The sequence below is a fragment of the Mustela lutreola genome, chromosome 1 (assembly GCF_030435805.1).
Source record: "Mustela lutreola isolate mMusLut2 chromosome 1, mMusLut2.pri, whole genome shotgun sequence".
In the NCBI taxonomy this organism is placed as follows: Eukaryota; Metazoa; Chordata; class Mammalia; order Carnivora; family Mustelidae; genus Mustela; species Mustela lutreola.
Window position 1 is genome coordinate 177,173,331 of NC_081290.1, and position 27,469 is coordinate 177,200,799.

Here is a 27,469-nt window from a genome sequence, read left to right on the forward strand (position 1 = left end):
ATCATTAGTCCAAGACAAAGTTAGAATGCTCCTGGAAGTACTGAACCCCCTCAGCATGCCATCTTTTATTAAGTTCCAGCCGATTTGGAAGATGTCACTTAGTTGCTGGAGACCACGCACCGTCGCTGGCTGGCAGGGTCCCTGACCACACATGCTGGCTGACTTCCACATCACAAATTCCCTGATGGTAGACCGTGATCTTCCACATACCTCCAATTAGTCTGTGAGCAAAGCACATCACCCCTTGGTGCCTTCTCCCTTACTGGAGGATGTCAGGAAGGCTCTGCCTGCAATTCTGCCCCTTCCAGGAGGCCCACACGCTGGCCTGTGTTACGGAGATGAGCCTTATCTTATTGAGAACAAAGGGTACAAATCCATACCCATGATAGTTAATGTACTGTGATAATCCCATGTGTTAAAGAAAACTGAAATGGGGTACATTACCCCTAAAATGGTATTTATGGAATCGAGAAAAAATTGACAACAGAGTCCAATTTAAACATTAACTTTTTAAATTAAAAAAATAAGTCTACTTTTAGGAAAACCGAGTGAGGAAACCCACATTTAAAAAGCAGTTGTTTTAGATAGAGATTCACATGACAAGAGACATCACGATAAAGCTCTTCTAAAACTCAAAATCCTAAAAATCATAAATGAAGAGCAAAATCCCTAAACTAATTTGGTCTTCCAGCTTTTAAAATGATTTGAGTCTCTCATTGGGTTAGAAAAGTTTTTAGGTTTCCTCCCAGCCCCATGTGTATTATTGACAATGCATCTGGGTCAAGGCCTCTGGGGGGCTCAGTCGGTGAAGCATCAGCCTTCTGCTCAGGTCACGATCCCTGCGTCGGGCTCCTGCTCAGCGGGGAATCTGCTTTTCTCTCTGCTCTTCACCCTGCCTGTGCTCTCTCTTTCTTGCTCTCTCTCTCCCAAATAAATAAATAAAATCTTAAAAAAAAAAATGCTTCTGGGTCTACGAGAGATACAGACTTACATGTACATACTTGTAAATTCTTCTATTTGATTAGAGATACCCTGAATCTGTAGCACCTGCCTTTCAGCATGATCCACCAGTGTCCGTACCCACAAGCCTCTCCAAGAAGCAGGACTTGGGCTCATGTGACTTTCCTTCTCTGTGGTATGGATGTGTCACTTGGAAACAAAGTAACTAAATAGCAATAGTATGAAACACACAGTAGAGTTGCGCCATGTCTTTTAACCTGCTTTGAATCTTTTCAGAATACGTTTAAATACCCGTGGTCCCCACCCATTTTTCCATGACCTGCTCTAACACCACTAGAGAATTGTACTCTTCCCAGCTTGGCAGATGACCCAGTAGTGAGAGCTGGTGACCAAGTACAGGACAGCTACTTCCTGCTGCAGGGATCTGACCTCAGCGCCCATCATACAGTGAGGAGAGAAGAAATGTAACTAGGAACACTCGTGGCTGAGAAGTCCAATCAGACGAAAACGGGGAGAAGGGGAGCCCCAGATGCCCCAGGAGAAATTACTATCTGTTAAGTATTGACAGAACAAGTTTGTATGGGTCCGAACAGAACTGGAAATAAACTGCCAGGGCAACCATCCAACCAAACGCTAGACACTAAAGACCAAAGGCAACATTAAGTGTGGAAGCCTCTCCTTTCGTTTGGACAAAGGATAATCGGTGGTTTTCACCTGAAACAACTTCTCATACAACCACATAATTGGAATCGACTGTGCCTTTCCAAACTCTTCTCCCTAAAAACCAAGCATTACCACAGCACCCACAGGCAAAGCTTTGGGCCCTCGCCATGTCTTAATACGCAACACTCCCTGAACCAAGAAAGCAAAAGAAGTATCAGCATAGACGACTGCTCAGGCTGGTGTGAAAATTAAATCCTAATTAATCCATTTGAATATCAGAACAAATATAGCCCCAAATTGTAATGCCAATTAGCATTCTGTATATCAGTCATTACCATAAAACAAAGAGCAAATATAACCATGTTATTTTAATAAGGTCATAATTAGGCTAAATTACGCTAGCAAAAAGAATGCAAAGACACAGCAAGATTCATAAACCAGTATTTCAGTAGAGATGACATAAAGAGATTGAGCTCATACAACCCATGAGTGTACCAAAAGTCCTGGAAATTCAATAATCCTCTGGCTTGAAACAGGGAAACACAGGAAGGTTAGTCCTCTTTTTCTTTCCTCACCTGCATGGAAGGAGTCTTCCAAGTCTGTAACCCCTTGGACGCGTCCTCTTCTTCACCGTCTCTCTCTTCCCATTGGAGCCTCGCCCTTCCGGGCGGAGAACTCCAACGCCAGTGACTCTCTGAAGACCACGTCGGCACCCTAACTGGCTCCCCCCTGCCTATGGCGACTGAGACAACAAAGCCAAACCCAAGCATTCCCATCCTCTACTCTCCCAAGGTCGTTAATGTCCCAGCCCTTTCCCCTTTCCAAGCATTTGGAATTCTTTTTTGTGGAACCGAACCCAGTGTGTTGCAAACTCTATTTATTGACTGTATTGCTGAAATACCTCCTTTCCTGGGACACCTGGGTGGCTCAGTCGGTGAAGCGTCTGCCTTCGGCTCAGGTCATGATCGTGAGGTCCTGGGATGAGTCCCAGAAGGGGCTCCCTGCTCAGCAGGAGTCTGCTTCTCCTTCTGCCTCTGCCCCTCCCTCTCCCTCTGCTTGTGCTCTCTCTCCCTGACAAATAAATAAATAACTCTTTGAAAAAAAAGAAAGAAAGAAATACCTCCTTTCCTTTCTATTCCCATAGCTAAGAACTACTTGTAGGCTTTGGCAATGTCTCACCTGGGCACGTTAACAGCTTCCTATCTGGTCCTCATTCGTTCTCCCATTAATTTGAACATGGCTGACCATGAGCAAAGGGCCATCCTGGCTTGGCCCCACCTGAACCTTGTTTGCTTCTCTCCCTTGTCTCCATGGACACGGCTGCTCCCTGAGGAGCCTTCATGCCTTCTTTTTCCTAGAGATGTCCCTATGTCTTTGCTTGGTCTAGTTTCCCAGCCTGTAACCCTCTCCCCAAATTTAGCTTTTGAAAATGTTCTCACCTACAGTGGGTTCAAAGGAGAGTTATCCCCAAAAGATAGGCCTATGCTTTCATTTCAAACATTTGTGACTATTACCTTACATGGCAAAAGTTGTGCATAACTTTGGGACCTCAAAAAGAAGAGCTTTCCTCGATTACACACGGGAGTCCTACAATCTCAAGTATCCTTAAGCCAAGGGCCAGCCGACACACCAGAGAGGAGAAGGCAACGTGGCCACAGGAGCAGAGACAGCAGTGACGTGTGGCCAAAGTTAAGGAGAGCCAAGAGCCAACAGAAGGTAGGTGACAGGTGTTCCCCTAGAATCTCTGCAGGGTATGCAGCCCTGCTAACATCTCGATTTTAGACTTCTGACCTCCAGAACTGCGGAAGAATAAATTTCTGTTGTTTGACACCCCCAAGCTTGTGTAATTACGTATGCATATGTATGTAAACCATTACCGCGCACGTGGGTGTGTCAGTACACACCGGAATACACATCATGTAACTATGCTTAGCCAATGCCGTCATTTTGTACAAATCTCCGTCTTATTTACTCAGCATCGCTCTTTAATAACAACAGATGCCCAGTACACATTCATCCAATAAATCAATGAGTTTTCAAGTTGTCTGTGCGTTCCCTAGTAAGAGAAGTCTCCAGGTTTTTGACACAGTTCCATGAGACCCTGCGATGTGACTGATCATGCTTTAGGAAAATCTACGGTCCCAAGAACTTCTTTGTGACCAGGATAAGAGTGAGGTTTCCAGGTAGAGATGATGGTTGTGCTAAAACCCTCCAGAAGATGCAGACGGTTCCTAAGTGACCCTGCCACAGCCAGAGCCTTCTGGGGGATTCAACAGTACAAAGCCCCAAGGAGCCGCAGTGTCGCCCCAGTACCGCACCTGTATGACGGTTGCTAAACCATGTGTTCTCGAAGATTCCTGGGTGAGGCCAGGAAGTCAGGCCTGGAACTAAGGGGAATGTTCCAGGAAAGACAGCTGTTTTTTGGGAGCAAAATGTCTCGGTGGCACAGAGGTCACACTGCTCCACAGCTTCCCGAAAGACAGCGGCCTCGTTTTTAGGGAGCTGTGACAATCTTCCTGATCAGGCTCATTTCAGGAATAGGGCTTTATGGGGTTTTATCATGAGTAATATTTTATAAGAAAAATGAATTTTTTTCTCTATTTAACACAGAGTTTCAAAAGGTCTGTTATATTTTGTTTAAGATTTTATTTATTTGAGAGGGGAGAGAGAGAGAGAGCACAAGCAGGAGGAGCGGTAGAGAGAGAGGGAGAAGCAGGCTCCCCGCTGAGCTAGTAACACGATTCGGGACTCAGTCCCAGTACCCTGGGATCATCACCTAAGCCCAAGACAGATGCTTAACCAACTGAGCCACCCAGGTGCCCCAAAATGTCTGCTATATTTTTACATGTAATTCTTTTTTTTTTTTTCAAAGATTTTATTTATTTATTTGATAGAGAGACAGGTATCATAAGCAAGTAGAGAGGCAGGCAGAGAAAGAGGGGAAGCAGGCTCCCCACTGAGCAGAGAGCCTGATGTGGGGCTCGATCCCAGGACCCTGAGATCATGACCTAAGCTGAAGGCAGAGGCTTTAAACCACTGGGCCACGCAGGCTCCCCCCCCCCAGTTTTTTTAATAGAAACCTGTAACTTCCTCTTTGGTATGAGGAACTCCTCTAGATCAGGCATTGTTTGCTGGGGCTATTTTAGAAAATTATTCATTTGATAGTAAGATTAATACTAAAATATCTATGTGTAGTGTCCACATTTCTGAATGTACTAGAGGGGAGCAAACACGGGTGAGAAGGCTTCTTAAACTAACGCTGTTGAATAAAAGCGGAAACTCTCATGTTCTTGGAATTCTTATTTGATTCTGGCTGCCACGGAAAGACAAAATCCAGCAACTGATCAGACAGTAAAGTTTTGGTTGACTCTGCTCTTATCCTTGGAGGCATCATTTACATTTTATGGTCACTCAAAGTTCTCTAGGGAAGAGATCTTGAGGGCCAAGCCCCGCTGTGGCTCTAGGATAGAGGTCCCTCCTTGCTATGCCCTTGGCACATTGAGCTCACTCACAGCCTTCACTCTGGGGCAGAAATCTATGGGTCCCAAGGGTCTCCCCACCAAACAGATTACTCGGTTGGACAATCGCATGTCTCTTACAACCTGTAACAGCCCAAGATTTTGGCACAGAGAAGACTGATCAAGTGACCAATGAATCAAACAAAACTCCCACCCAGAGGGCTGGATTTACATGATTTCCCTTGGTTACATTATAAAACTGATTTGTCATATCTAGAGATGATTATTTAAAAGCAGCTTAGGCTTCTGTCCTTTTCCTCAAGACTAGTTTGTATTTGCACACGTATCACTTCAAGACGTTAAAGAAAACGCACTGAGATCGATTTCCTGACTTCCAGCCTGATAGAGATTCAGGTCTTCACACACACGAAGTGGACTGCTGAGAAGCCCGGCGTCTCCTGAAGAGACTAGCTTGATCTACACCTTTGGCTCAGACACACTGCAGTAAACTGAACGCTGAAGGTTAAGATTATAAATAAAACCAACAACAAAAAAAGAGAGAGCCACAAGTTCTCAATTGTTACGACTACTGTTTAGTTCAAAACATTCAATACAGTCATTGTATTTACTATAACAAAGCCCAAAGGGAACACAGCCGGGGAGGGGAGAAAGGCAGGCATATTGGGGAGACAGGAGTCGTCTTCACTACCGCAGAAAAAGCAACAGAGGAGTAGCTGGACAACATGTCCTTGAACCTTGACCCTGGCGTGATCCACTGTGTGACTTTGGGCAGGTTTCCGCACCTCTCTGCGTCATGGTTTTATCAACTTTACAGCAAGAAGATGGCCTGCACTACCCTGAAGAAAGCTTCCAGGGCTAAAATTCCCTGAGTCTACAAAGTCATCACGGAAACATACCATAGACACAGCCATTACTACTACGAGTATGAGCTATGACTTTTATCACGGAAAGTATCCTCTGAAGGAAATGACCATCCAGAAAAATAAAAACCTGACAAATATAGGGCACCTGGGGGCACTCCGTGGGTGAAGTGTCTGCCTTCATCTCAGGTCATGATTTCTGGGTCCTGGAATCCAGTCCCATGTCGGGCTCCTTGCTCAGCGGGGAGCCTGCTTCTCCCTCCCGCTCTGCTGCTCCCTGCTGCTGTCTCTCTTCCTCTCCCTCCCAAATAAATAAAATCTTAAAACAAAAACAAAAACAAAAAAACCCAAAAACCTGACAAACAACTGAATGCAGACCCCCAAATGCTCCATCTTTCATCAACTGTTGTCTCCCCAACATCATGTTAAGAGCTTTACATACGGTAATTACTGACTCTTCACATCACTGTCTTATAGAGTGTTTTTCTTTTTCTCTTTTTTTGGGTGTGTCTTTTTCTTTCAATATCCAAGGTGCCCAGGTGGGAGAGAGTTGAGCACTTTCCCCGGAATGCTCGGCTAAGCAGAGGCAGGATTTTAGCTGAGGTCTTGTTACTCTTAATCATTTCCCACACAGCCTCCCATAAGCCAGATTTCCGGATTTCCTTCATTAACATAAATTCATTAACCTCTGTTAGCACAAACTGGATGCTCCGTTACACAGTACACGTGTCCCTTTAAGACATGACTCTTTTCCATGCACACATGTTCGAAACCACCCTACCCAACACAGTTGAGACAGTCCTAGATTAACCAACGTAAAATGCCTGTTAAAATGGGGAGTTTTACATTTTAACTTAAAACATAAATGTGCATTCCTGTGACCAGGTTCTGGTGAAGTACAAAGATCTTTTCTCTGAGTACGTCTCATACTGATAAAATTCTTTCTGATCTTTATTATATATGCCACATCCATAACATATCCATAATTTCCAATTTCTCTGTCTTGAAAGTAGAGAAAAACCTAGAGACACAAGCGAAATCATTTATACATGGAGCCTTCGGGCATTTCAGATTCATTTATTCTCACTCTTTGTGAAACAGATGAGTTGTCTCAGTGATACCTAACTCAATGACAGTTTTTTTAAAGCAACTCACCATTAAAGTTTGGATTTTCAACTAAATATTTACTGTAATAAAAAAGTAAACCCTCTTGACTACACTCATGTTTTGTTGTGCCACATGATACTTAACTGAACTGTGTAATTGTATCAATGTGCACAACTGGAAGACAGATGTTTGGTCACGAGTATAACGGACCCTTGGGGTGTGTTCATCTCAACGGTGGAGGCCGAAAGGCATTCAGGGTAGTGCCTCGAGGACTACAATCATGGGTACTGATGTGGGAAGAAAAGGCAGAAGAGAAATTACTAAATTCCCTTACTCCCTGCAGCGTACTGACAAGTCCTTGAAACAGTGGAGGGACAAACTTCTAGGAACTCAACTACCTCGGTGTTGACACTTTACTAAGGGCAAAAGGCAACCCTAGCCCAACCCTCCCCCGCAACCCAGGATCCTATAAGCCTACTTTACCGTATAAAAATTCTTTTGGAATCCTCCTTTATCTCTAACTACCTCCGCCCTCCCAAGATACGTGTTGGCAGTCACCCTGCAAGCATAGGACCCACCGAAAGACACCTCAAGGGTCTCATGACCAGGGTTTTATTAGACGGTAATAAATGACTGTTCCTAACAATATGCAGCCCCCTCAAGCTTTGAAAACCTTGCTTCCAAAATTCCAAACCCCCTCCCAACTTGAAAGTACAGAAAGGGCCACAGTCGCTTTTTTTGCCTACAGGGCCTGTCCCTGTTCTTCAATAAAACCACATTTTTGCATCAAATACTGCTCAGGAATTCTTTCTTGGCCATTGGCTTTGAGCCCTGATGTTGCTCCTCCGTCAGGTACCAGTCAAAGGTTTTCCATTAACAGTAGACCATGCGGTCAGTCCGCCTTTCGGGGTAAAAGCGCTCCTGTGGCATTAGTCTGTCCAGCTGCTGGAGGACGCTTTCGTATTTCTGCAGAGCAAGTCTCACATGACCAAGAAATGTGCCTGAATTCCTGGGAAGAACCCAGATTTTGTGGGACATGATGCTTCTACAATCTGAGATGCTCACCTGAAGAGAAGGAAACCAGATTATAAATATCAACTTAGGTAACAGGGCCTCGGCAGGGACCCAGTGAGGGAGGGGGCCTGCAGCTCAACTCTGCTCAGCTCCTAAGTCAGGTCGCGGCTGCCACCCGCAGAGACCTTCCTCTTGCTGCCAGTATGAGCTTCTTCAGACCTTCACTCCACAGATATCCACTCAACCATCCAGCCAATATTTACTGAGCGCCCCGTCCACACCAGGTGCTATGCCAAGAGCCAAGGGGACAGCAGGGAACACAAGAGACCAAGTGTCCATTCTCACAGCTCAGCCCCTGGAAGGAGTAAGACACACACAAACAACAATAAATGGTATCACTTCAGGTAGAGGGGAGTGGCGGTGGGCTCAGCAGGCATTGTTTTTAAAACTACTTCTCAGGAAACGAAAAGTGCCTCGTGAACAAAATGTTTTCACAGAAGAAGAGTCATGCTGTGTCCTGACATACATAGGGCTGTTGAAGAAATCCAGGCCTTATGAAGTCATTCCTGCCTTGGAACCTTCTCCATCCTGGGTGTTGGTCTCAAACACCAAGGGTACCGTACTGAGGTCCTTCACGGGCTGAGACCTCCGCCTGAGACCCCAGGCAGCGGGGTGGGAGCCCTCCACCCCAAGAAGAAACACATTTGGCGACAGCGCAAGTTGCACAGGGCACCGGTGTACATGACAGATGAGCCTCTCGCAGGAACAGCATCCAAGGAGATGGTTCCAAAGTCAGTTACCGAAACCCAAGACACCCCTACCAGCCGCATTCACTCGACAGAATGTGTTTGCTTGCCCAGATAATTAACAAATTAAAATGCCGTGCCGACACACAGCCAAGCAAACGTTTGGTAGAAATAACTCACTGAACAAAAAGGAAGAATGATTTATAGTTCTGTGATCACTTTCATCGATCACCTTTTCACTGTGGACCAGAGAGTGACCGGTAGATCCGAGACTTTAAAATGCGAAACATCAGCGCTCATAACCTTTCATTTCCCTTTAAAAAGGCAGCCTCCAAACAGATGCTGCCCAAGGCCCCTAAATCCGGGGAGATACGGGTTATTGAATAAAAAGCCGTATCAGATTTCCAATAGGTTAAAGCCTCCCCCTCCGCACATGGCAAAACTTTGTTTTTCACAAATCTTTCACTGGTCCGCCAGAAAGAGTCATTTTTAAAAATAGCCAAGTGATTAAAAAAAAAGAATATTACCATTACAGAAGTCAAATTAAGTTGTAAATGAAAAAGGATACCGAAGCTGGTTATACACAGGTTTTTCCATCCGTGACTGAGAAATGAAGTACCAGTTGCTGTTTGCATAAGCAGCTTCTCAAATACCAAAAAATGTTGCACCTGCCACAAAAAAATGAGGAGGCTGCCTGACTGCTATATTTTAGCTGACTGTAAGTTCTTTTTTTTTTTTAAAAAGAGAATATAGGAAAGCAACCAGAAACATCAAATGTATCCATGTTGATAGAATAAGAAAGCAAAATAGAAACCATACAAAATGTCCCGATATTAGATGATTAATGCCCCTAACAAGTGACTCAGTCAACTTCCACACACTGCAGAAAAAGAGCTAGAGAGATAGCTTGCATGGATTATTTTTTATTTTTGGAAAAAGACCGATGATAAGTGGGTCAGCCTAAATTAATGATGTGACTGTCCCAGAACTGTGCTGTTCCAGTTGGTAATGACGAGCCACATCTTATACTGAGTATCTGTGATGTGTCTAGTCTGAAATAGGGTGTGTGGTAAGTGTAAAGTGCATATCTCATTTTGGGAATTCAACGTCATAAAAGGAAGATGATGGGATATCTCAATATTTTAAAAGATTTGTTGACCTTTGAAATGACAATATTTGGATATATATTGGCTTAAATAAAACATATTAATAAAATTAATTTCATGCATTTCTTTTTTAATTTTTTTATCTGGCTGCTACAATTTTTTAAATGGTGTATATTTGCATTATCCTTCTGTTGGACAATGACACTCTAGAGTGGCAAGTGTTGGTTTAATTCCAGCTACGGAACTGGGCTCAGATATTCAACCAGAATTCTTTCCTTCTGTCCTAAACTCCAAAAGCCCAACCACCTTAATACCTGCAAATATCTCATTGCGCTCAGTCTCTTTAATGTCCCACCACCTAGCATACAATATCGCCATGGTAGTAATAACACATAGTAGTACGTCACATCAGCGTACTCTCCCTAAGAGTTAAGTACTCTGGGTGGTAGCCAGTATCACACAGCTCATTAATAAAAAGTCATTATCACCGTATCACTTTCAACACCATTGCCCAGAATCCAGCCTAGAAACTAACGCAGTGATCCCACAACAAAAGTCTGTGGAATGAACAGACGAATACACGTGAGTCAGTGAAGCCATAAATGACACAAGACGGGTTAAGGGAGAGTTGTTGTTGTTGTTGTTGTTTTAAAGATTTTATTTATTTATTTGACAGACGGAGATCACAAGCAGGCAGAGAGGCAGGCAGAGAGAGAGGAAGCAGGCTCCCTGCTGAGCGGAGAGCCCCATGCGGGGCTCCATCCCAGGACTCTGAGATCATGACCTGAGCTGAAGGCAGTGGCTTAACCCACTGAGCTACCCAGGTGCCCCTAAGGGAGAGTTTTTAAGAATCAATGAAATGATAACGGAATAGGAGCCCAGCCCTTTTGATCATGTCAGGATTTTATCTGAGCTGAAAAACAGATAAGAGCTGAAGCCAGGATTTTCAAGACGTTCTGAGATGGAACCATGGCAAAAGTAAGGCTCATCTTACTAGAGAATTCTCAAAGGCAGAGTTCAAAAGGCACCATTAAACTGTCAATACAGATCTCCTGGCCAGTGAAATGTATAAATGATTAGAAAACTGAGCTCAACAAACAGTTCAACTCTTCATCCTTCATATTGAAAGATCTTTCATACCCTTTATCAGTTTCCTACAGGTGCGGTGACAAATCTCCCCAGACTGACTGGTTTAAAACAACACACATCTATTCTCTTACGATTCGAGAGGGCAGACGACTGAGATCAGTGCCCCGATCCAGAATCAAGGTGCTGACGGGGTCAGGCTCCCTCTGGATACTCTAGGGAAGAATCCCTTGCCTGCCTCTTCTACCTTCTGCTGATGGCCGGCATTCCGGTGTGTGTCCACATGGCTCCAGACTCTGCTTCTGTGGTCACTCTGTCCTCTCCTCTCTGGGTCGGAGCTCCCTCAGTCTCTCTCCTATAAGGACACTTGTGATCGCATCAGGCTCACTGGGAAAACCCAGCTGATCCCCCGCACCCCAAGATCCTCAGCTAAATCACACCGGCAAATTCTTTGCCCCAAAGCATCACTTAGAGATACCAGAATGAGTGCACGCAATCTTTCGGGGCCACGAGTCCACAGAATACAAACTCCGACACGTAGCTTCCCAATCTGCCCTACAGTATTCATTAAAAGTGGTCATTTTTGTACGCCACTTTGCAATCTCTAAGAAAGCAGGATGGACACAACCAAACTTCTTTATACAGCAGTGACGGGTTGTTACACGTCCACGACGCCTACTGTCCCCACCGTGGGAGGTTTCACACTCCTGGGCTCTCACGTGCCCACCGCGCTGCCCGTGTCTCCTCAGGATCTCACGCACGTGAGGATTCTGAGATGATGACTTCTCACTCGCGATATGATCGTCATCCTTTCGTCCCCCTGAATAACTCATTTCTGATCAACACCTAGCAAGCAACGAGGAGTCTCCAGGGAGTTTCTGCAAGTCTCGAGTGGCGAGTTGGCTGGTTCTATGCTCAGAGGAACCTGGTCAGCCGAGGGCTGTGCACATGCAGATGTCGTCCAGAAAATCACGTGCGACTCATCAATGTTTCCAAATTCTATTTTCACTAATTTTAAGGGATGCCTGCACACTGGGTGTGTGAATGGCACCAAGAAAGAAGAGTCCTATAACTGATTCAACTTCTTAAAGCATATAAAATTTACCGAGATCACATGAATGTATATGAACGACAGATTACCATTATTGTTCATTTTCTTCCCAATGTATTTGAAAAGTATGAAATTTCCCTAGTTCAACTCACATTCCCAAGAGAGGGAGTAAAAAAAATAGGAGGCCTAAAGCTGTCTTTTCCCTACTGCCATCCAGTGGTCAAATAATTGTATTGCACATTACACAGTGGAATAGCCAGCAAATAAGCATTAAAAAGTTAATCTGGGTTGCTAAGGGAGCCCAAGGCTTTTGCTCTTGTGGTTCAGGAATATTTAGGCTAACATCTAAACACACAAAAGAGAAAATCAAGAGAGAACGGCTCCCAATTCTACAATAAAAAGTTCCTTTTCTGTTCGAATTTTAATGAATAGAATAGTGATAATCCTTGAGGGAGCCGTTTCCCGACCTTTGAAGACTCCTGTGCTCAACGGCATCTTGACCAATACCCTCCTCTCCCGAACTAAGCATGAGGAGAGAGGACGCACGGTTACAATTAGGTCAACAGGATGGACTCTTCAGACACAAAGCCTAGGACACAGAATGGCAGAACCCATGTGCTTATTTACAGAGACGTTTTATATCTATTTTATATTTTTTATATTTATAAGTTTTAATAGAGACCGTGCCTTGGGCTTCCCTGTTCCTTCCTCAATGCGTCATTCCGAGCTCTGGGAGCGGACAGCCCTCAATAAACATCTGTTGAGCGAATGAGTAGCGTTCATGTTTACTGGAATGGGAATGGTGAAAAGCATTAATCTACAGAATTGACTCAAAACAATAGAAAGCCACAGCAGTTCTTCTCAAGGTATTTAAATAATCCTCCCAATGTGCTGTATTTAAATGAGATTCCAAATAGCTCTCACCTCATGGTTTTTTTAAATTAACAACTCTACAAAAATCCTTTAATACCATATTTGTGTCATCAACGAACTTTTTGTTTTTATAGGAAATACGTATATTTTTTTATTCCATTCAGTGGTTTAACCCTCAGCAAAATAACAGATGGGTTAAACGTGCGTTCTCTATAGAACCAAGATGCATTAATCTTTCTTAATGTTCTTTAGTCATCCAGATTGAACCTGAAGACTTGTTTTCTGATCCTTAATGTCTTTCTTTTGAACTTTTATTAAGTAGCCGGAGTTTTGTGCAGAAGCACCCAAATATTAATACTGGAAAGGAAAGGTATCCCCAAAGGGAGTCACTATACTCAGTACATGTGTGGGGTTTTTTTTGGGCAGGGGGGCTCTTCACACACTTCATTGCTATTAGTCCAAATTGAACCCCCGAATGTCATGCTTATGCCCATCTAAGGCAGTAGTCTAAAAATATGTGTCATCTGGGCATTATCCACAAAGTCTGCTGGAAACATAACTCAACCCTTCACACCAATCACCGTCCATGAGGCTAGGAGAGTGTTTCCCCATGTTGCAAGTTCTCCAGAAATGCCAGGTTTCATTCTCATACGCCCACAACTGTGCAATCGCTTACTTGAAAAGCATAACACACTGTTGACTCTTCATGTTCATTGTGCACATATTTCATGCACACAATGTTTTTCCTCAAGTCTCCCTGCCTCCAGATTCCATCTGCATGGCTCTGCACATGCACCCAAAGCCTGAAGGGTCCATCTCCGGGAACTTGGCCTTGCCTGTGTCCGTGCCCTTCCCTTCCCTGCTCCTCCTCTCCCATCTCCTAGCCTGTTCTAGGATATAAATAGCTCCCCAGACAAGGAACAGGAACCTGTCACCCTCGATTCAAGTTTAAACACCCTTCTCCTGTTCCTTTACAGTTTGCTGGTGGGAGGGCTCATGTGGTTCAAAGATCAGGCACGAAAAGGAGACACTGGCTGTGGATGACTTACTGATTCCTGACCTCATGGAGCTTCTGTGAGAGACAGCGGAACAGAAAACAAGGCTGTACTAAACACAGCAAACAGGCTCACATCAGAAACGGTCAGATATGTAAATAAGTAAGTACCCTTAGAGGCTTTAGGACAGAAATGTGGGCTAAATGAAGGAGGAGCCCGTTCTCCCTGGGGAGTGCTGGGGTCCAGAAAGGTGACAAAGTGACGCAGTCTCCCTGCCCATACGCCCACACATGGCCCACGCGAACCTAACTGTGCTGTGTCCAAAAGAATTAGCCGCAAGGATTAATACTGCCAAGGCACTCACCACTGGATAAATAAGCTAACATTTTTAAAAACCAACTAATTATTTCACTCTCAGGCCTCTAAATTGGAGAGTTTAGTTGAAGCCCCAGTGGGATCGCCCAGAGAAGCCCTTAAGTTCAGAGCTCAGGAAAGAGGCAGAGGCAGTAAATGTGTATCTACAGGTCTTTGACACAGAAGCAGCAATTGGCACTTTGGAAAAAACTAAGATCTTCCAGAGATTATCAGTGAGAAATGCGAGACGATAAGGCTGAGGTCAGAACCTTAAAAAAAAAAAATACCAGTATTTATAGGGCAGATGGATGGAGACCTAGCTGAGGAAACAAAAAATAAAGAAATAAAAGAGTGCTCAATGATATAAGAAAACAAAATCAGTGTCATTACTTCCATAACCATAAAGACTCTTCTGTGTAAAACATTTTGTTTTTATACATACACATATACAGACATATATACACAAATATATAAAAAAATACATATATATACATAGATACATTCTCTCCCCCAAAATATTGCAATTGTAGTGCTTACTAGGTTTAATATTTTTTTTAATCTTTGAGTGCTCTTTCCATATTAGCAAAATCTCTACTACATTCTAAGAGATCTTTGCTACTTCTTTCATTATTCATAAAGGTTTTGGGGATAATAACACAGAAAATACACTTTTTGAGGCTTTCTCTAAGCTTGTTCCTCTAAGGAACCTAAAAAAGTACTGTGTTAGTTCTGGCTTTACATCTATCACCACTTCAAACCTGGCACTTAGGAGCAGTTAAGGCAAAGGAGAGACAGTGTCAAACCAAGGGTTGACCATGTTTCAAGACGAGAGCAGCCCATCACAGAGGAGGCTACAAGTCATAGTGACGTCACCAAGAGCAGCTCAGGGGAGCCTCGGGAGTGACTGCAGGTCACAGTGGGTGACAAAGAGGAGAGGAGGTGGAGTCAGGGAGTCGTGGTGGAACCAAAGATGCTTATATGGTGAAAAAACAGGAAAGTGGTAAGACAGCCTGTGTCCATTGTGGGAGGGGGCAAGCAAAGTTGACCAGACATGGTGACTGAGGAGATAGAGCCAGTAAGAAGGGGGTATTTAAAGACGAAAGAGTAGTAAGCTGTGGGTTTAGGTCATGGGACTGAAGGAGTCAGCAGATTCGTCCACAGGAGAGAGACCCTGACCACAAACCCTTATACATGATGGATTGGGACAGAGACTTACTTAAAAGAGCACAGCTGCCTCCCTGATCCTGAAATAGTGTTAATACCAATACCAGGTTTAAACAGTGATTGTTGGTTAGCAGCTATGCTGTTGGTTGAAGCATAAGCTGTCTTCATTTAAACCAGTTAGACAATACAGAAGATAGAGACAAGTATATCCATCTACCTGTCCATCCAACCATCCATCTACCTACCCACCCATCCTTCCATCTGTCCAGCCAGCCAGACAGCCAGACAGTCGATCAGTCAGCCATCTACCTATCTATCCATCCATCTATCTATCCATACAATCATCCACCCATCCAGGCATGAACTGATGTTAATCCAAGTTATTCCGATCTGTAATTATGTAGCTGTTCTTGTTTTCTAGCCAAAAAATGAGGTTTTTCACTTATTCTTGTCGAATTTCATAGGATCAGCCCATTTCCACCAAAGAGCACATGGATTTCCTCATTCAGCCGTCAGCAAATGACAGCCTGTAGGTCCACTGCCTGCTCCTGCAAATAACGCGTGATTGGAATGAACACAATCACACCTGTTCTTTTATCTAATTTCTTGGCTACTTTCATACTACAATGGCAGAGTCAAATCATTGCAACAGAGACCTGATAGCCTGAAAGTCTAAGATATTCAGTATTTGGCCCTTTACAGAAAAAGCCTGACTCTCTGCATCTGCTCCAACTCACTAGCTATTGTTTCCAGCTAAAATACCCAAGTTTAGCAGATGGGTTTTCTATGTCTTTGCTCAAGTTATTAAGAATTCTGACCCCAATATGGTCTAATCCAAAGTGCCAATAAAATTCCTCTTTATCCCCCTCTTGACAGCACAAATCTACTAGTCACTACCGAAAGAATGACAATGTGTTTAATATCATGCAGGTTACAGTCATTCTTTTCCACAAAGTTGCCATAGAAATGCCCATTTTCTGGTTGAGGTCCATATACACCTAAGCTAATACCCCCGTTAGGATCCTGGTAAACCCATGAAACACATCATCTAAACTTTCCTTTATGACTCAAGGACATAATTTTATTTCATTTATTTAATTTTTTAAAGAGAAAAAGAGAAAGAGATAGAACATTTATATATATATATATAATATATTATACATAATATATAATATATATATTATATATTATACATAGCCCTCCTCTATAGGGAGGGAAGGAGAGGCTAGAGGGAAAGAGAGAAAATCCCCAGCAGACTACCTGCAAAGCACAGAGCCAGATGCAGGGCTTGATCTCACGACCCTGAGATCATAAAATCGACAGTCAGATGCTCAACCGACTGAGCCCACAAGGCGCCTTAATCAAGGTCATGATTTTAAAAATCAGCAGTGTTCCTGGGTTGTAATACAGTAATTCCCTGGAGAGTAATTCCTGTGAAGAGAGGCATGTCTTGGCCCATTCAGACTATGCAACAAAATACCAGAGACCGAGTGGGTTTTAAACAATAGAAATTTATTTCTCACAGTTCTGGAGGCCAGGAAGTCCAAGACTGAGGCCTGGGCAGACCCTGTATCCTTTTACTGTTCCCTCACGTGGCAGAAAGGGTGAGAGACATCCCTGGAGTCCTTGCATAAGGGCGCTGACGCCATTAATAACCTCCCAAAGGCTCCACCTCCAATGTCATCACACTGGAGTTAGAATTTCAATGTACTGGGGCGCCTGGGTTGCTCAGTGGGTTAAGCCTCTGCCTTCGGCTCACGTCATGATCTCAGGGTCCTGGGATCGAGCCCCAGGTTGGGCTCTCTGCTCAGCAGAGAGCCTGCTTCCTCCTCTCTCCCTCTCTGCCTGCCTCTCTGCCTACTTGTGATCTCTGTCAAATAAATGAATAAAATCTTTAAAAAAAAAAAAAAAAGAATTTCAATGTATGAATTCTTGGGTGTGGGGAACAGACATTCAGTCCCTTGAAGGTTGGAACTTTTTTAGGCTTGTTCAATAGAAACCAAAGCCAGCTATGCCTGATTAGATCTTATGACTGTTTCCCAAGGCGTGGAAATACAAAGGGGCAGAAAAACTACTAGCTGTCAGTTCTCTGTACCAACAGTGTGCATGACCAAACCAGACCTGGTCTCTCTGCTGTGGATGTAAGAACCAGCAAAACAAGGAGGCTGGAATTACACGGAAAGTAGAAGCAAAGCATCTTTTAGTGTCTACTGCATGAACTTGCAAACTCACTTATAAACTCTGCAACACTGATGTTGGCTTTAAATGGATTTGTTACATACTTACCCGTCTCAATCGGTTGCATGGTTGCATTTTACGTAGCAGAGGATGCTGAATAGCTAAGGTCTGTAAAAGTGGGTCATTGCCGGGGTGCCAGGGTGGGGCGGAGGGCTCATTTGGTTTAGAATTGGATGCTAATCTGCTGGGTCATGATCTCGGGTCAGAAGATTGAGCCCCTTGTTGGGCTCCAAGGTCAGCGGGGAGCCAGCTTAAGACTCTCTCTCCCTCTCCCCCTCCCCCCGCTTATGCACTCCCTCTCTTAAATAAGTAAATAAATAAAGTACTTAAAAAATAAAAGTGGGCTGGTGCTACATTGTTGATTGCCTGTCTCAGTGAAAGGCAGAACCTGTTAGGTCTGAAATGACTTGTCCCAAATTCACACAGTGTATCATTCAGCACACCTAGTGGCTTTCACAGAGCTCCTTCAGTCCCAAGAAGGCATGCTGGCCTCCAAATTCCAGAAATCAAGAATCTTAAGATCCAAGATTCCAAATCATGCCTGGCTCACTATTTGCAGGCAAAGTGCTGCCTGTAAAGCTATCTTCGTAAACACTCTACCAAAAAAAGTGCTCAAGCAAAAAACCTAAAATCAGAAAACATCCCTCCTCCTATCAAAGACAATTCCTATGCCTGTACCAGAGTGTTTCCAGAGACACCCCCATCTCCCAATTACACAAAATACCCACTAACCTGCACATGGCACACACACAAACGCACAGTGCTAATCTATTAATATTAAAGCTAATCTATTGATGTCAGCATACCATGGTACACAGCAGAGAAAAGATATACTATTATCTGCATCATCAACGCTTGTAAAAACAAGGCATACTTCATTCTTCTTCTGAAAAAAAAAAAAAATCCTTGGAAGAAAATATTTCTTCCTGTATGTGTACTTGTGCACTCTAGTGTCTCATGGGCTTATTCCTTTATTTCTGACTTATACTTGGTCCTGAAATACTGTGTGGGGAGGGAGAACTTTTTTTTTTTATTTTTATTTTTTTGGCCTCAGTATCTGTCATGGAGTTTTTCTTTTTGGCTATTACGTATTATCCACCTGTACCTTTCTGCCCAAACCGTCCTTCATATAAAGTCAGGGTAAAAATGTTCTCTTTTAGATCGCATTAATTCTGGGCGCCTGGGTGGCTTAGTGGGTTAAGTTTCTGCCTTCGGCTCAGGTCATGATCTCAGGGTCCTGGGATTGAGCCCTGCATCGGGCTCTCTGCTCAGCAGGGAGCCTGCTTCCCTCTCTCTCTCTCTCTGCCTGCCTCTCTGCCTACTTGTGATCTCTCTCTGTCAAATAAATAAATAAAATCTTTAGAAAAATTGCATTAATTTTGAAATATAGAAGCATGGAATATCTTAAAATGTGACACACCAGACAGGCTGCTTTCCCTATCTATGGAATGAGACCTCAGGTACAGGGAGCAGAATCTAGACTCTGGGGCATCCGGGGGGAGGGGACTTCTGTGATGTCCCAGGACACTATCACCTCACCTCTACTAAAATTCGGGCTAGGAAAACCAGTCACATACACCACAATAATGCTGAAAATTAGTGGTCTCATGGGCTGTGGAGGAATAGGGAGACTTCCCGATCACAGCCCTGGCCTGGCTGACTTCTCAGGAACATGGGCAGTCAGTATTCAAAGTAGCACAGGCCCTATCTTTTTCCAAACTAACTCCTTCAGTGGCTTCTCACCACCCTATGAATAATGGCCAAACTCCCTAACATTACTTCCCAGACCTTTGTTAGTGGACACATGACGACTGTGTTCTCATCTCCAAACCTTGGCAAGGGCTCTCTCCCACTAGCAAACTACCCCCTCCTTCCTCACCATCCCCAATTTCTAACTCCTACTCACCCTTCATTCCCCAGTTTAGACACTTCTTCTTCCAGGAGGCCTTCCCCAACCCCTCAAATCTAGATCAGGTGCTCCTTGTGAGTTCCCATACCCCTGTGCATTTCTTCCTTAAAAGCAACTGTCATACTCCACTGCGCCTTCACACTTTTCTCATTGCAAAAGAAATCCTTTTCACCTAAAAATCTTCTGATGGATTCAAATATGTGAAGCAAAAAGGCAGAGATGCGTGTGGGATAGTTCTGTTGAAGAAGGGTGGAGAATCCTGGGACTCTCCCAAATGCATTTGAAACACGATGGTAATACGCTGGCACGAAATATGCATTTGTCTCTATCGTCCAGAAGCCCATAGGCTGGAAGGAGGCAGGAACCATGCATGTAGTTCATTCATAATGGGCTAGATAACTATGCATCCAGTATAGTAACTGGCAAAGGTTAGAGATAGAATAATTGAGATAGATAGAGTAATATTCTATCTAGAGATAGAATAACTATGTAGAGATGAATAAGTTACAGTGGGGGTCAGAAGCAGAGCTTAGGACAAAGAACTATCTGCACATTCATTGTCAACTTCTCATGTTTAGAAGGCAGCCCAGACCAAGTAAGGAACGAACTAAAAAGAGACAATCTTAAGAAAGGACAGAGAACTCAAACATGCTTGGCTTCCACCTTAAGTCATCTGACTCCTTTGTGAGGGACCAAATCATTGCCTAAAGGACTTGGCATAGATGAGCTAAGAGCAGCTATACCTGGCTCACTTAGAAGACATCCTTATTTTAATTCAAGGAAGTATTTTATTAAGATGCTCAGAAAGCACCTTTTTAAGCTAATCTGATCAATTCAGCAAGGAAAGTTTTAAAGTTCCAGAAGGGAGACGATGTGCATTATGACTCAGCTCTCAAGGGCAGAGGCATGAATACACACACCCTTTCAGACCAGAATGAAGGGGTTGAGACCAGGCATGCTCAAGAGACCCATGTGACAACTTGCTTATCACTGGTCATCAGAGATCAATGACTGTGGGGACATTGTTCCATTGGTTGGCCAGACTGTTCCAAGATAATAAAGTTTAGCTCTCATTCCCTGAAAGGGAAAATCCCATAGACAAAAATCAATGTCATTACTATAACTCACAACCTAGTGGCATTTCCTCCTACAGAGTGTATGTCCGTCCACTTGTTTAAACTCCCATCTTGAGAAGAACCTACATTAAATATCATAAGCCACAGAAGCACGTCAAAGCCACGTTACATTTAAAATATGCCATCCCCAGGATGCTCCATGAGATGATGAAACTTTAATGCCCTTAGAGCTGAACAGAAAATATAAACCCAGAAGAACACAAGATCTGACACTAACCTGATTGTCAGCTTTCAGACACTTTAAAGATAATTTGTTTATTGCAAATAATCCTGCAGTGGACAGAATGCAGATCCTCCGTGCAGGGGAGTCTTGAGAGAATAATGTAGGTCAAGGCTACTTCAAAAAAACAAATAAACCCTCATTATTTGCTTACATTGTCCTCTCTTTTGTCTCCTTCCCTAAAAGATCTAATCTTTGTCATCACTGATCACACAAACCCACATTATCTAAGACACAAGCTTGACTCCTTAAAGATCTAAGACCACATTAGTAAACCTACAGGCTTATCACTAGGTAATGATAACGTAACAGACAATTCAAGTATTGGCACAGGAGGCCAAGAAGCATTAAATTCAGAATCGTTTCCCAACAGCACCAGAAAGCCACACAGAACACAACAAAAGGCCAAGAAAATGGAGACCGTGTCTGTATCCTTAACCCCCGCCCCGCAGCAGGAAGCTCTGTCTGGTTCCATTTTAAAATAAGTAAGTAATACTGTCAGTGAATTGCTGCCTTTACATTTCTCGATCCACACTCTGAGCAACACCAGCTCTGGCTAGTTATTATAAAATACCAACTTCACGGGCACTGAAATGGGAAGACAGGGATTCTGCTCCTCAAGTAAGACTTGCCCTGTGCTGAGAGGCAGATCAGGAATGGGCATCAAAAGTAAATATAATATAAGGAAGTGTAAATATTCTTCTTCTTCTTCTTTTTTTTTTTTTTTTTTTTTTTTGCAAATATGATGCTTTTATCCTTCTTAGTTTCCTTCTAGTATCCTAGTTTCCTCCTAGAGACAGGGACCAAATTCACCCACCATTGGCTCACCTTGAGCCCTTCTGCAGGTGCTGGGAAGGGGTCTGTAAATACCCTTTTACAATAGGAATATATTGTGGTAGAGAGTTCTGGAAGGCCAGGAGACAGCAGCAGAGTAACCCCCAACCTGGGTAAGGATATTATCATCTATTCACTCTAATACTTTTGTATGATTTCTAGCCATTCCAGCTACTCGGAGCTCTCAGGTAAAGAGAGAATAAAAACAAGTTTTTTGTGTGTCAGTCTGGACAGGATCCAGCACATCCCATGCCCATGACAGGATGCCTGTCCTGTGAGTCCTTATCTCGACTCAAGCATTAGGTGGCAGCTAACAGGGTCTGCGGGAACAAATTGATGGCACTCAACTGTGAATAAAGATAGTTCCATCATTAGATACTGGTTCCTAAAACCCCATCCAAGGGTCATGGCTAATTTTTTACTGTGACTTCCTACCACTTGTAACTGGAGGGCCTGATCTTCTAAGGACCCTAAGTTAATGTTTGAAAACTTTTATCTTCTAAATTTCCCCTTACTACATTCTAGGCCCATGTCCCCTCCAGGCTTATACCTTGTCTTAACCTGATAGTCGAAAGAACTAGACTATTGTTTTCCTTAAGAAAAGAACTTTGGGGGAACCAGTTAAAAATGTCTGGAATCAGAACAAGGGTTTTAATTTAATACATTAGTACTTTCTCTCAACAACCCAACTGCTGTGATTAAGATTTTCCAGATGATGTCTAGACTTTTCCAAAGACCCTTTATTCTTACTCTCTCAGCAAAACCCTATGGCAGTGTTTCTCATTTTTTTTTTTTTTTTATCATCAGTCCTCCCTTCAAGAGCCTGTTTAGACTTTTTTCCTAATCATGTCCCCTCCCTATGAGATGTTCACACTACAGATATAGTCTACCTCTTTATATATACTGGCCGTTTGGAGGATCACAAACCATTGTAGTATTTAAGATTTTTTTCACCCTCTAAGATCTGATTTTGCTACTTTGGGGCAATTTTGTCTCTCTTAAGAATGCGTGCTCTGTAACACTTAAGAATAAGATGCCTTTTGAAAATTCCCCAAATGAACAACCCATTATGAGTATTAATTTTTTTCCATCTGTACATGACAATTCTTTCTTTATCTAACCTTTCCCCACTCCTAGTTTTGTTTGCAAAATTAGAGTGACATTGAGGAAATTGTTGAGTCATCCAAATTAATTAAAATGTGTGTGCATGTGTGTGTTATCAGTAACTGCAAAACAGCTTTAACTAAAATATGAATAATTCAATCCAGGATGGTTTTCAAAATTCTGATAAAATAAAGCTTTTATCATATAGACTAGACAGATGCACAGAGTTTTAACAATGAAAACTAAAAGGAGAGCATTCTTTTAAAAAAAAAAATTAAAAATGAGCTGCATGACTTGGTTTTAGTTGGAATCTTGGGTTACCAGGCAATGGTTACATACTTTTTGCTTTCCGTCCTTGACATCTTGTAACTGATACTTGGGAGGCTGAGGATTACAAAATTATGGCTATGAAGTCATGCAAGTTATACATGGCATTTTATTCTACACAGCTAAGAGGGCATACAGAGTGCAAACGTTAACAAATCTAAAAACTCGACTAGGAGAAGATCGTCCCTGGTGGAAACATTAATGAGGAAAGCAAAACTATAAAATTTTGGTCTTGAGCCTGAACCTTTTTTTAAGTTTTAGTAAGAAAATTCTGTGCTTTAACTAAGATGGAGGGCAAGCCACTGCTGGAATATTTTACATAAAAACATTGTGATAAAGTAATTCTGGAAACAGAATTACTTTTGGCCCGGAAGTGGCTTGAGGCTTCCCTGTGCCCTCTCCACACACCTACCCCACCTCCTAGGACCTGAGCACACTGAAATCCACAGTGTACTTGTCATCACAAAATATAGTAGGCTTTGTTGTCATTTCAAAGTTCAAAAGCCTTGCAGTAAAGTCCAAATTAAGGTCACACCAAGAGAGAAACTGACAAGGGAATAAGATGGTTACTATGAATATAGGAGAGGACATGTTTTGCCAACTCAGACAGTGAAACCATTAAAAACAGTGGTGAGCTCTTTAGGGGATGTGTTAGAACCCTCAGATGGCAGACAAAAAGAAGACAGTATCAATGAAGAAAAAAACCAAAAACCTATGGGTCACTTCAGGTAGATGCTAGAAACAGCTTCAAATTACTGCCAAAGTTGTAGTTGAGAATAAAAGAATAAATCAAGTTCAGACCTTGGTGGAAGCCCAGAAACGAAATAAGCTCAATTCAAGTCTCTGGGACCCACTGACCCAGGTGTCCTCTAGAGCAAAGGAAAACAAACAAGCCTGCCTGGGACCTTGCTGAGGTTAGCGGACCAAACTGCCCTGCTCCTTGCAACAGTTGGAAAGCCTCCGTGCGTGGAAACTGAGGGCAGGAGCCGAATCCGCCTGTGGTACTGAAGAGACCCCGGCTGTCCCAGTCTCCCAGACTCAGCTTCTGAGCCCCAGCTGCACCCTCGTCGGAAATGCACTTTGGGGACATAAAGGGGGAAGGCTGCATCCCTCCATCTCCCCCAAATAAGTAAGATACAAATTCTCTGTTCCAGATACGGCTCCCGGGACACCATTCCCTGTCCTCCTACTGATACAATAAAAATAAAATAGGTATCCAGAAAGAGCCACCCCTGAGTCCCCCCCAGGCCTATCATAAACGCCCCGTCTATCCGAGTTTCCAGTCTGAAAGGTGAAGAGCCCGGCCGAGGCGCGGCGCAGGCTGCAACTTTCTGCAGCTCCGGGACCCTGGGTCTGTGACTACAGGGCAGGAAGGAGTGCTCTGGGGAGCAGCAAAGGAGCCACCTGACCTTTGCGGTACCCCCGCCGCCGGCCCGCGTCCCGCAGCCCCCAGGCCCACTCCGGAATGCAGGCATGCACGAGACACCCCCCCGCCCCCGCCCCGCCGCCACGAAGCCTTCAGCAGGCTTCGGAGGAAAAAGTTTCTTAAAAGAAGTAACGGTGACGACGACGACAACAACAACAACGGGATTTCTTTTCAAAAACTACAGACAATGAAATGTGAATCTCTCACCATCTCCCCTGAGGTTGGCGTTGCGCAGAGCTTTGATGGATGCGCTCTGCGGGGCTGCAGACGCGTCCCGATAGCTGCAAAAGTTGGCGCAGACCAGAGTGTAGACGAGGCCGAGCGGGCGCATTGGGAGCCGCGAGCCGGGGACCGCGTGGCCGCAGGAGAAAGCCGGGGCCGCCGGGCCGGTCGCCGCGCTGTCGCCGCCTGCGCTCCCGCGCGAGGGCCGGGCCGCGGAGCTAGTGGCCGCGCCGGGCGCGCACTTCCTGCATGCCCAACTTTCGGAGCGCGTGTGGGCGCCGCACTTCCTTGTGCAGCCGCAGGCCGGCGGACGGCGGCGGGACCCACAACAGGTTGACGCTGGTCCGCCCCCTCCGGCGTCCGGCGGCGGCAGCACAGGCGGCGGGGGCGGCGTCCCGGGCGGGCGGGCGCCCGAGCGCGCAGGGCGGCCGCGTCCTCCGCCGGGCCCCGCGGCCCCCTGAGCCCAGAGGCGCGCGCTGCGCCCCGCCCCCGGCAGGCCCCGGTGCGGTGCTGGGAGGGGAGGAACCTGGCTCTCCCCACCTGCCGGGAGTCAGCCCGGCTGGGTCCGCCCGCCCGAGTGCCAGGACACCGGGAGCCAGGGAGCTGGGAGGAGGGGGAGGGGTTCAAGTCCCAGCCCTGCTCCCTGGTGGCGGGCTAGTCCCTGCCCAGGAGGCAGAACTCTTGTCCTGGTGCTGGGGCATTGGGGATGGGGCCTGGAGTTGGGCCAGAATCAGATTTTGCTTACTCAGGGTGTCACTCGGCGAGAAAGTGGGACACCGCAAGGTGGAGGAGCTTGACTGAGCTTCCGGTGAGCTCCGGGCTCCAGCGCGAACTTAGCTGAGTCAAGGTGATTCTCCCACGCTGGGAGGGGAACAGAGATGCTCCGTATCTCATGGGGCTCTAGCTGTGATGGCCCCACGTGGGGAAGGGTATCAGAAATGGTGAGGGGTGTCCTTGAATGCCCGTCAGCACCCCCTGCACAACAGAAGCGGCTAAAGGTCAGGGTGCGGTCGAGCTGGGGCACCCTGGCAAGGTGACATTATGAGAACATTACATTCTTTTTCTTCATGGTCTACAGCAAGAGGCAGGGAGCATCAGGCCTTTGGGCCTCCCTCTTCTCAGGATCTGGGAGGTCAGAGGTCCAGAGGAACAGACTCTGGATTCTAGGAGTTTTGGCCTCACGTCTCTATCTCCCCAGCGTAAGGAACTACATTTGGAACAGGAGTGGGTCTGGGCTCGGCAGCTTACTAGCCTTGTCACCTTGGGCAAACCACTGGATCTCTTGAGCCGCACTGTCTCTACTTAGAAAAGAAGGGTAGCGATTTTTAGTCTGTATGGTTGTGGCGATAATTATGTGAAATAATTTTAGTATTTAGCTTTGTAGCTGAATTAAAATCCAAATTTACACAATTTCTCAGCTGCTCATTGATGAGACCTAGAAGGGACATTTACTAGTTTCTTTTATGCCTTCCAGCCCCTGAAGGAGTGGGGTATGAGAAGTCAGTGACACCCAGATAAACAGAGCCAGGAGCAGCTGAGAAGGGAAGGAAGTTCAGGAAAAGAAACACTTGACAATTACTCAGTCCAACACAGACTAGGATTCCGGTGTTCCTTCCATATGTGCAAAGATTCATGTGGTTCATCTCCTGGCATTTTGTCTAGAACAGTGTTTCACAAACTGCAGGTTTGTAGGCGGTGAGGTCAATTTCAAGAACAGCATGATGACTTTTTTCTATTAAGACTTCATTTTTTCAGAGAACTTTTAGGTTCACAGCAAAACTGCATGGAAACTACAAAGTTTTCCTGTATACACTTTGCCGAGACACAGGGGTAGCCTCTGCCATTATCAACAGGGCCAAATACAGTGGTGTATTGGTTACAACTGGTGATCATACATTGACACATTGTAATCACTCAAAGCTTACAGTATAGTACACAGTTGATTACATAGGGCACATATGAAGGCTACATTATGGTTCATTCTTGGTGTACATTCTGTGGCTTTGGACAAATATATGATGACATGTAACTTATCTGTAGGGTGTTGCATGGACTGCTTTCACTGCTCTAAAAATCCTCTGTTCTTCAGCATTATTTTTTCCATAAATTGAATGGACTATAATAGCTTTGAGATTTAATTATCAGAGTTCATGGCAGAAAATAACATTGTTTTATGAATATTTTGGTTCAAATATAAAAGGCATTTCTATGGGGCATGATCAAAAAAGCTTGAAATCACCAGAAAGAAGGCTGATCACATTGTCTCAAAATATAATCAGTCCCTTTAAGAGGCACCAAGGAGAGACATAAAATTTGGGTTTGCAGTCACTCATTTACTCATTTAACAAGTATTAATAAAGCAATAGCTTTTCCCTTTGCCATGCCCTAGTCTAAAACTCCAGGGAATAAAATACTGATCATGAGAGATAAGGTCTCTAATCCACTGAATCTTACTTTCTAATGGAAGAAAGTGATCCTAAACAAGTAGAGATAGATGGATAGATAGATAATATCTATGTAGATAGACATTAATAAGAGAAGAGAGTGAGAGACAGATCAGGTAGGACTGGGACTAATTAAAGTATGTTATACCAT

At 44.3% G+C, this 27,469-nt stretch overlaps 1 protein-coding gene across 2 annotated transcripts in view; it reads right to left on the minus strand.

Moving 5' to 3' along the window:
- The window catches only part of PDGFD (platelet derived growth factor D), a 227,235-nt gene extending 201,956 nt beyond the window's left edge, over positions 1–25,279 (minus strand). For both annotated transcript variants that reach the window (XM_059179436.1, XM_059179427.1), the window contains exon 1: positions 24,860–25,279. In XM_059179436.1, the coding sequence (XP_059035419.1) occupies positions 24,860–24,983 (124 nt within the window). In that variant the 5' untranslated portion in view covers positions 24,984–25,279. The remainder of the gene's footprint in view (positions 1–24,859) is intronic.
- Between the last annotated feature and the right edge of the window lie 2,190 nt (positions 25,280–27,469).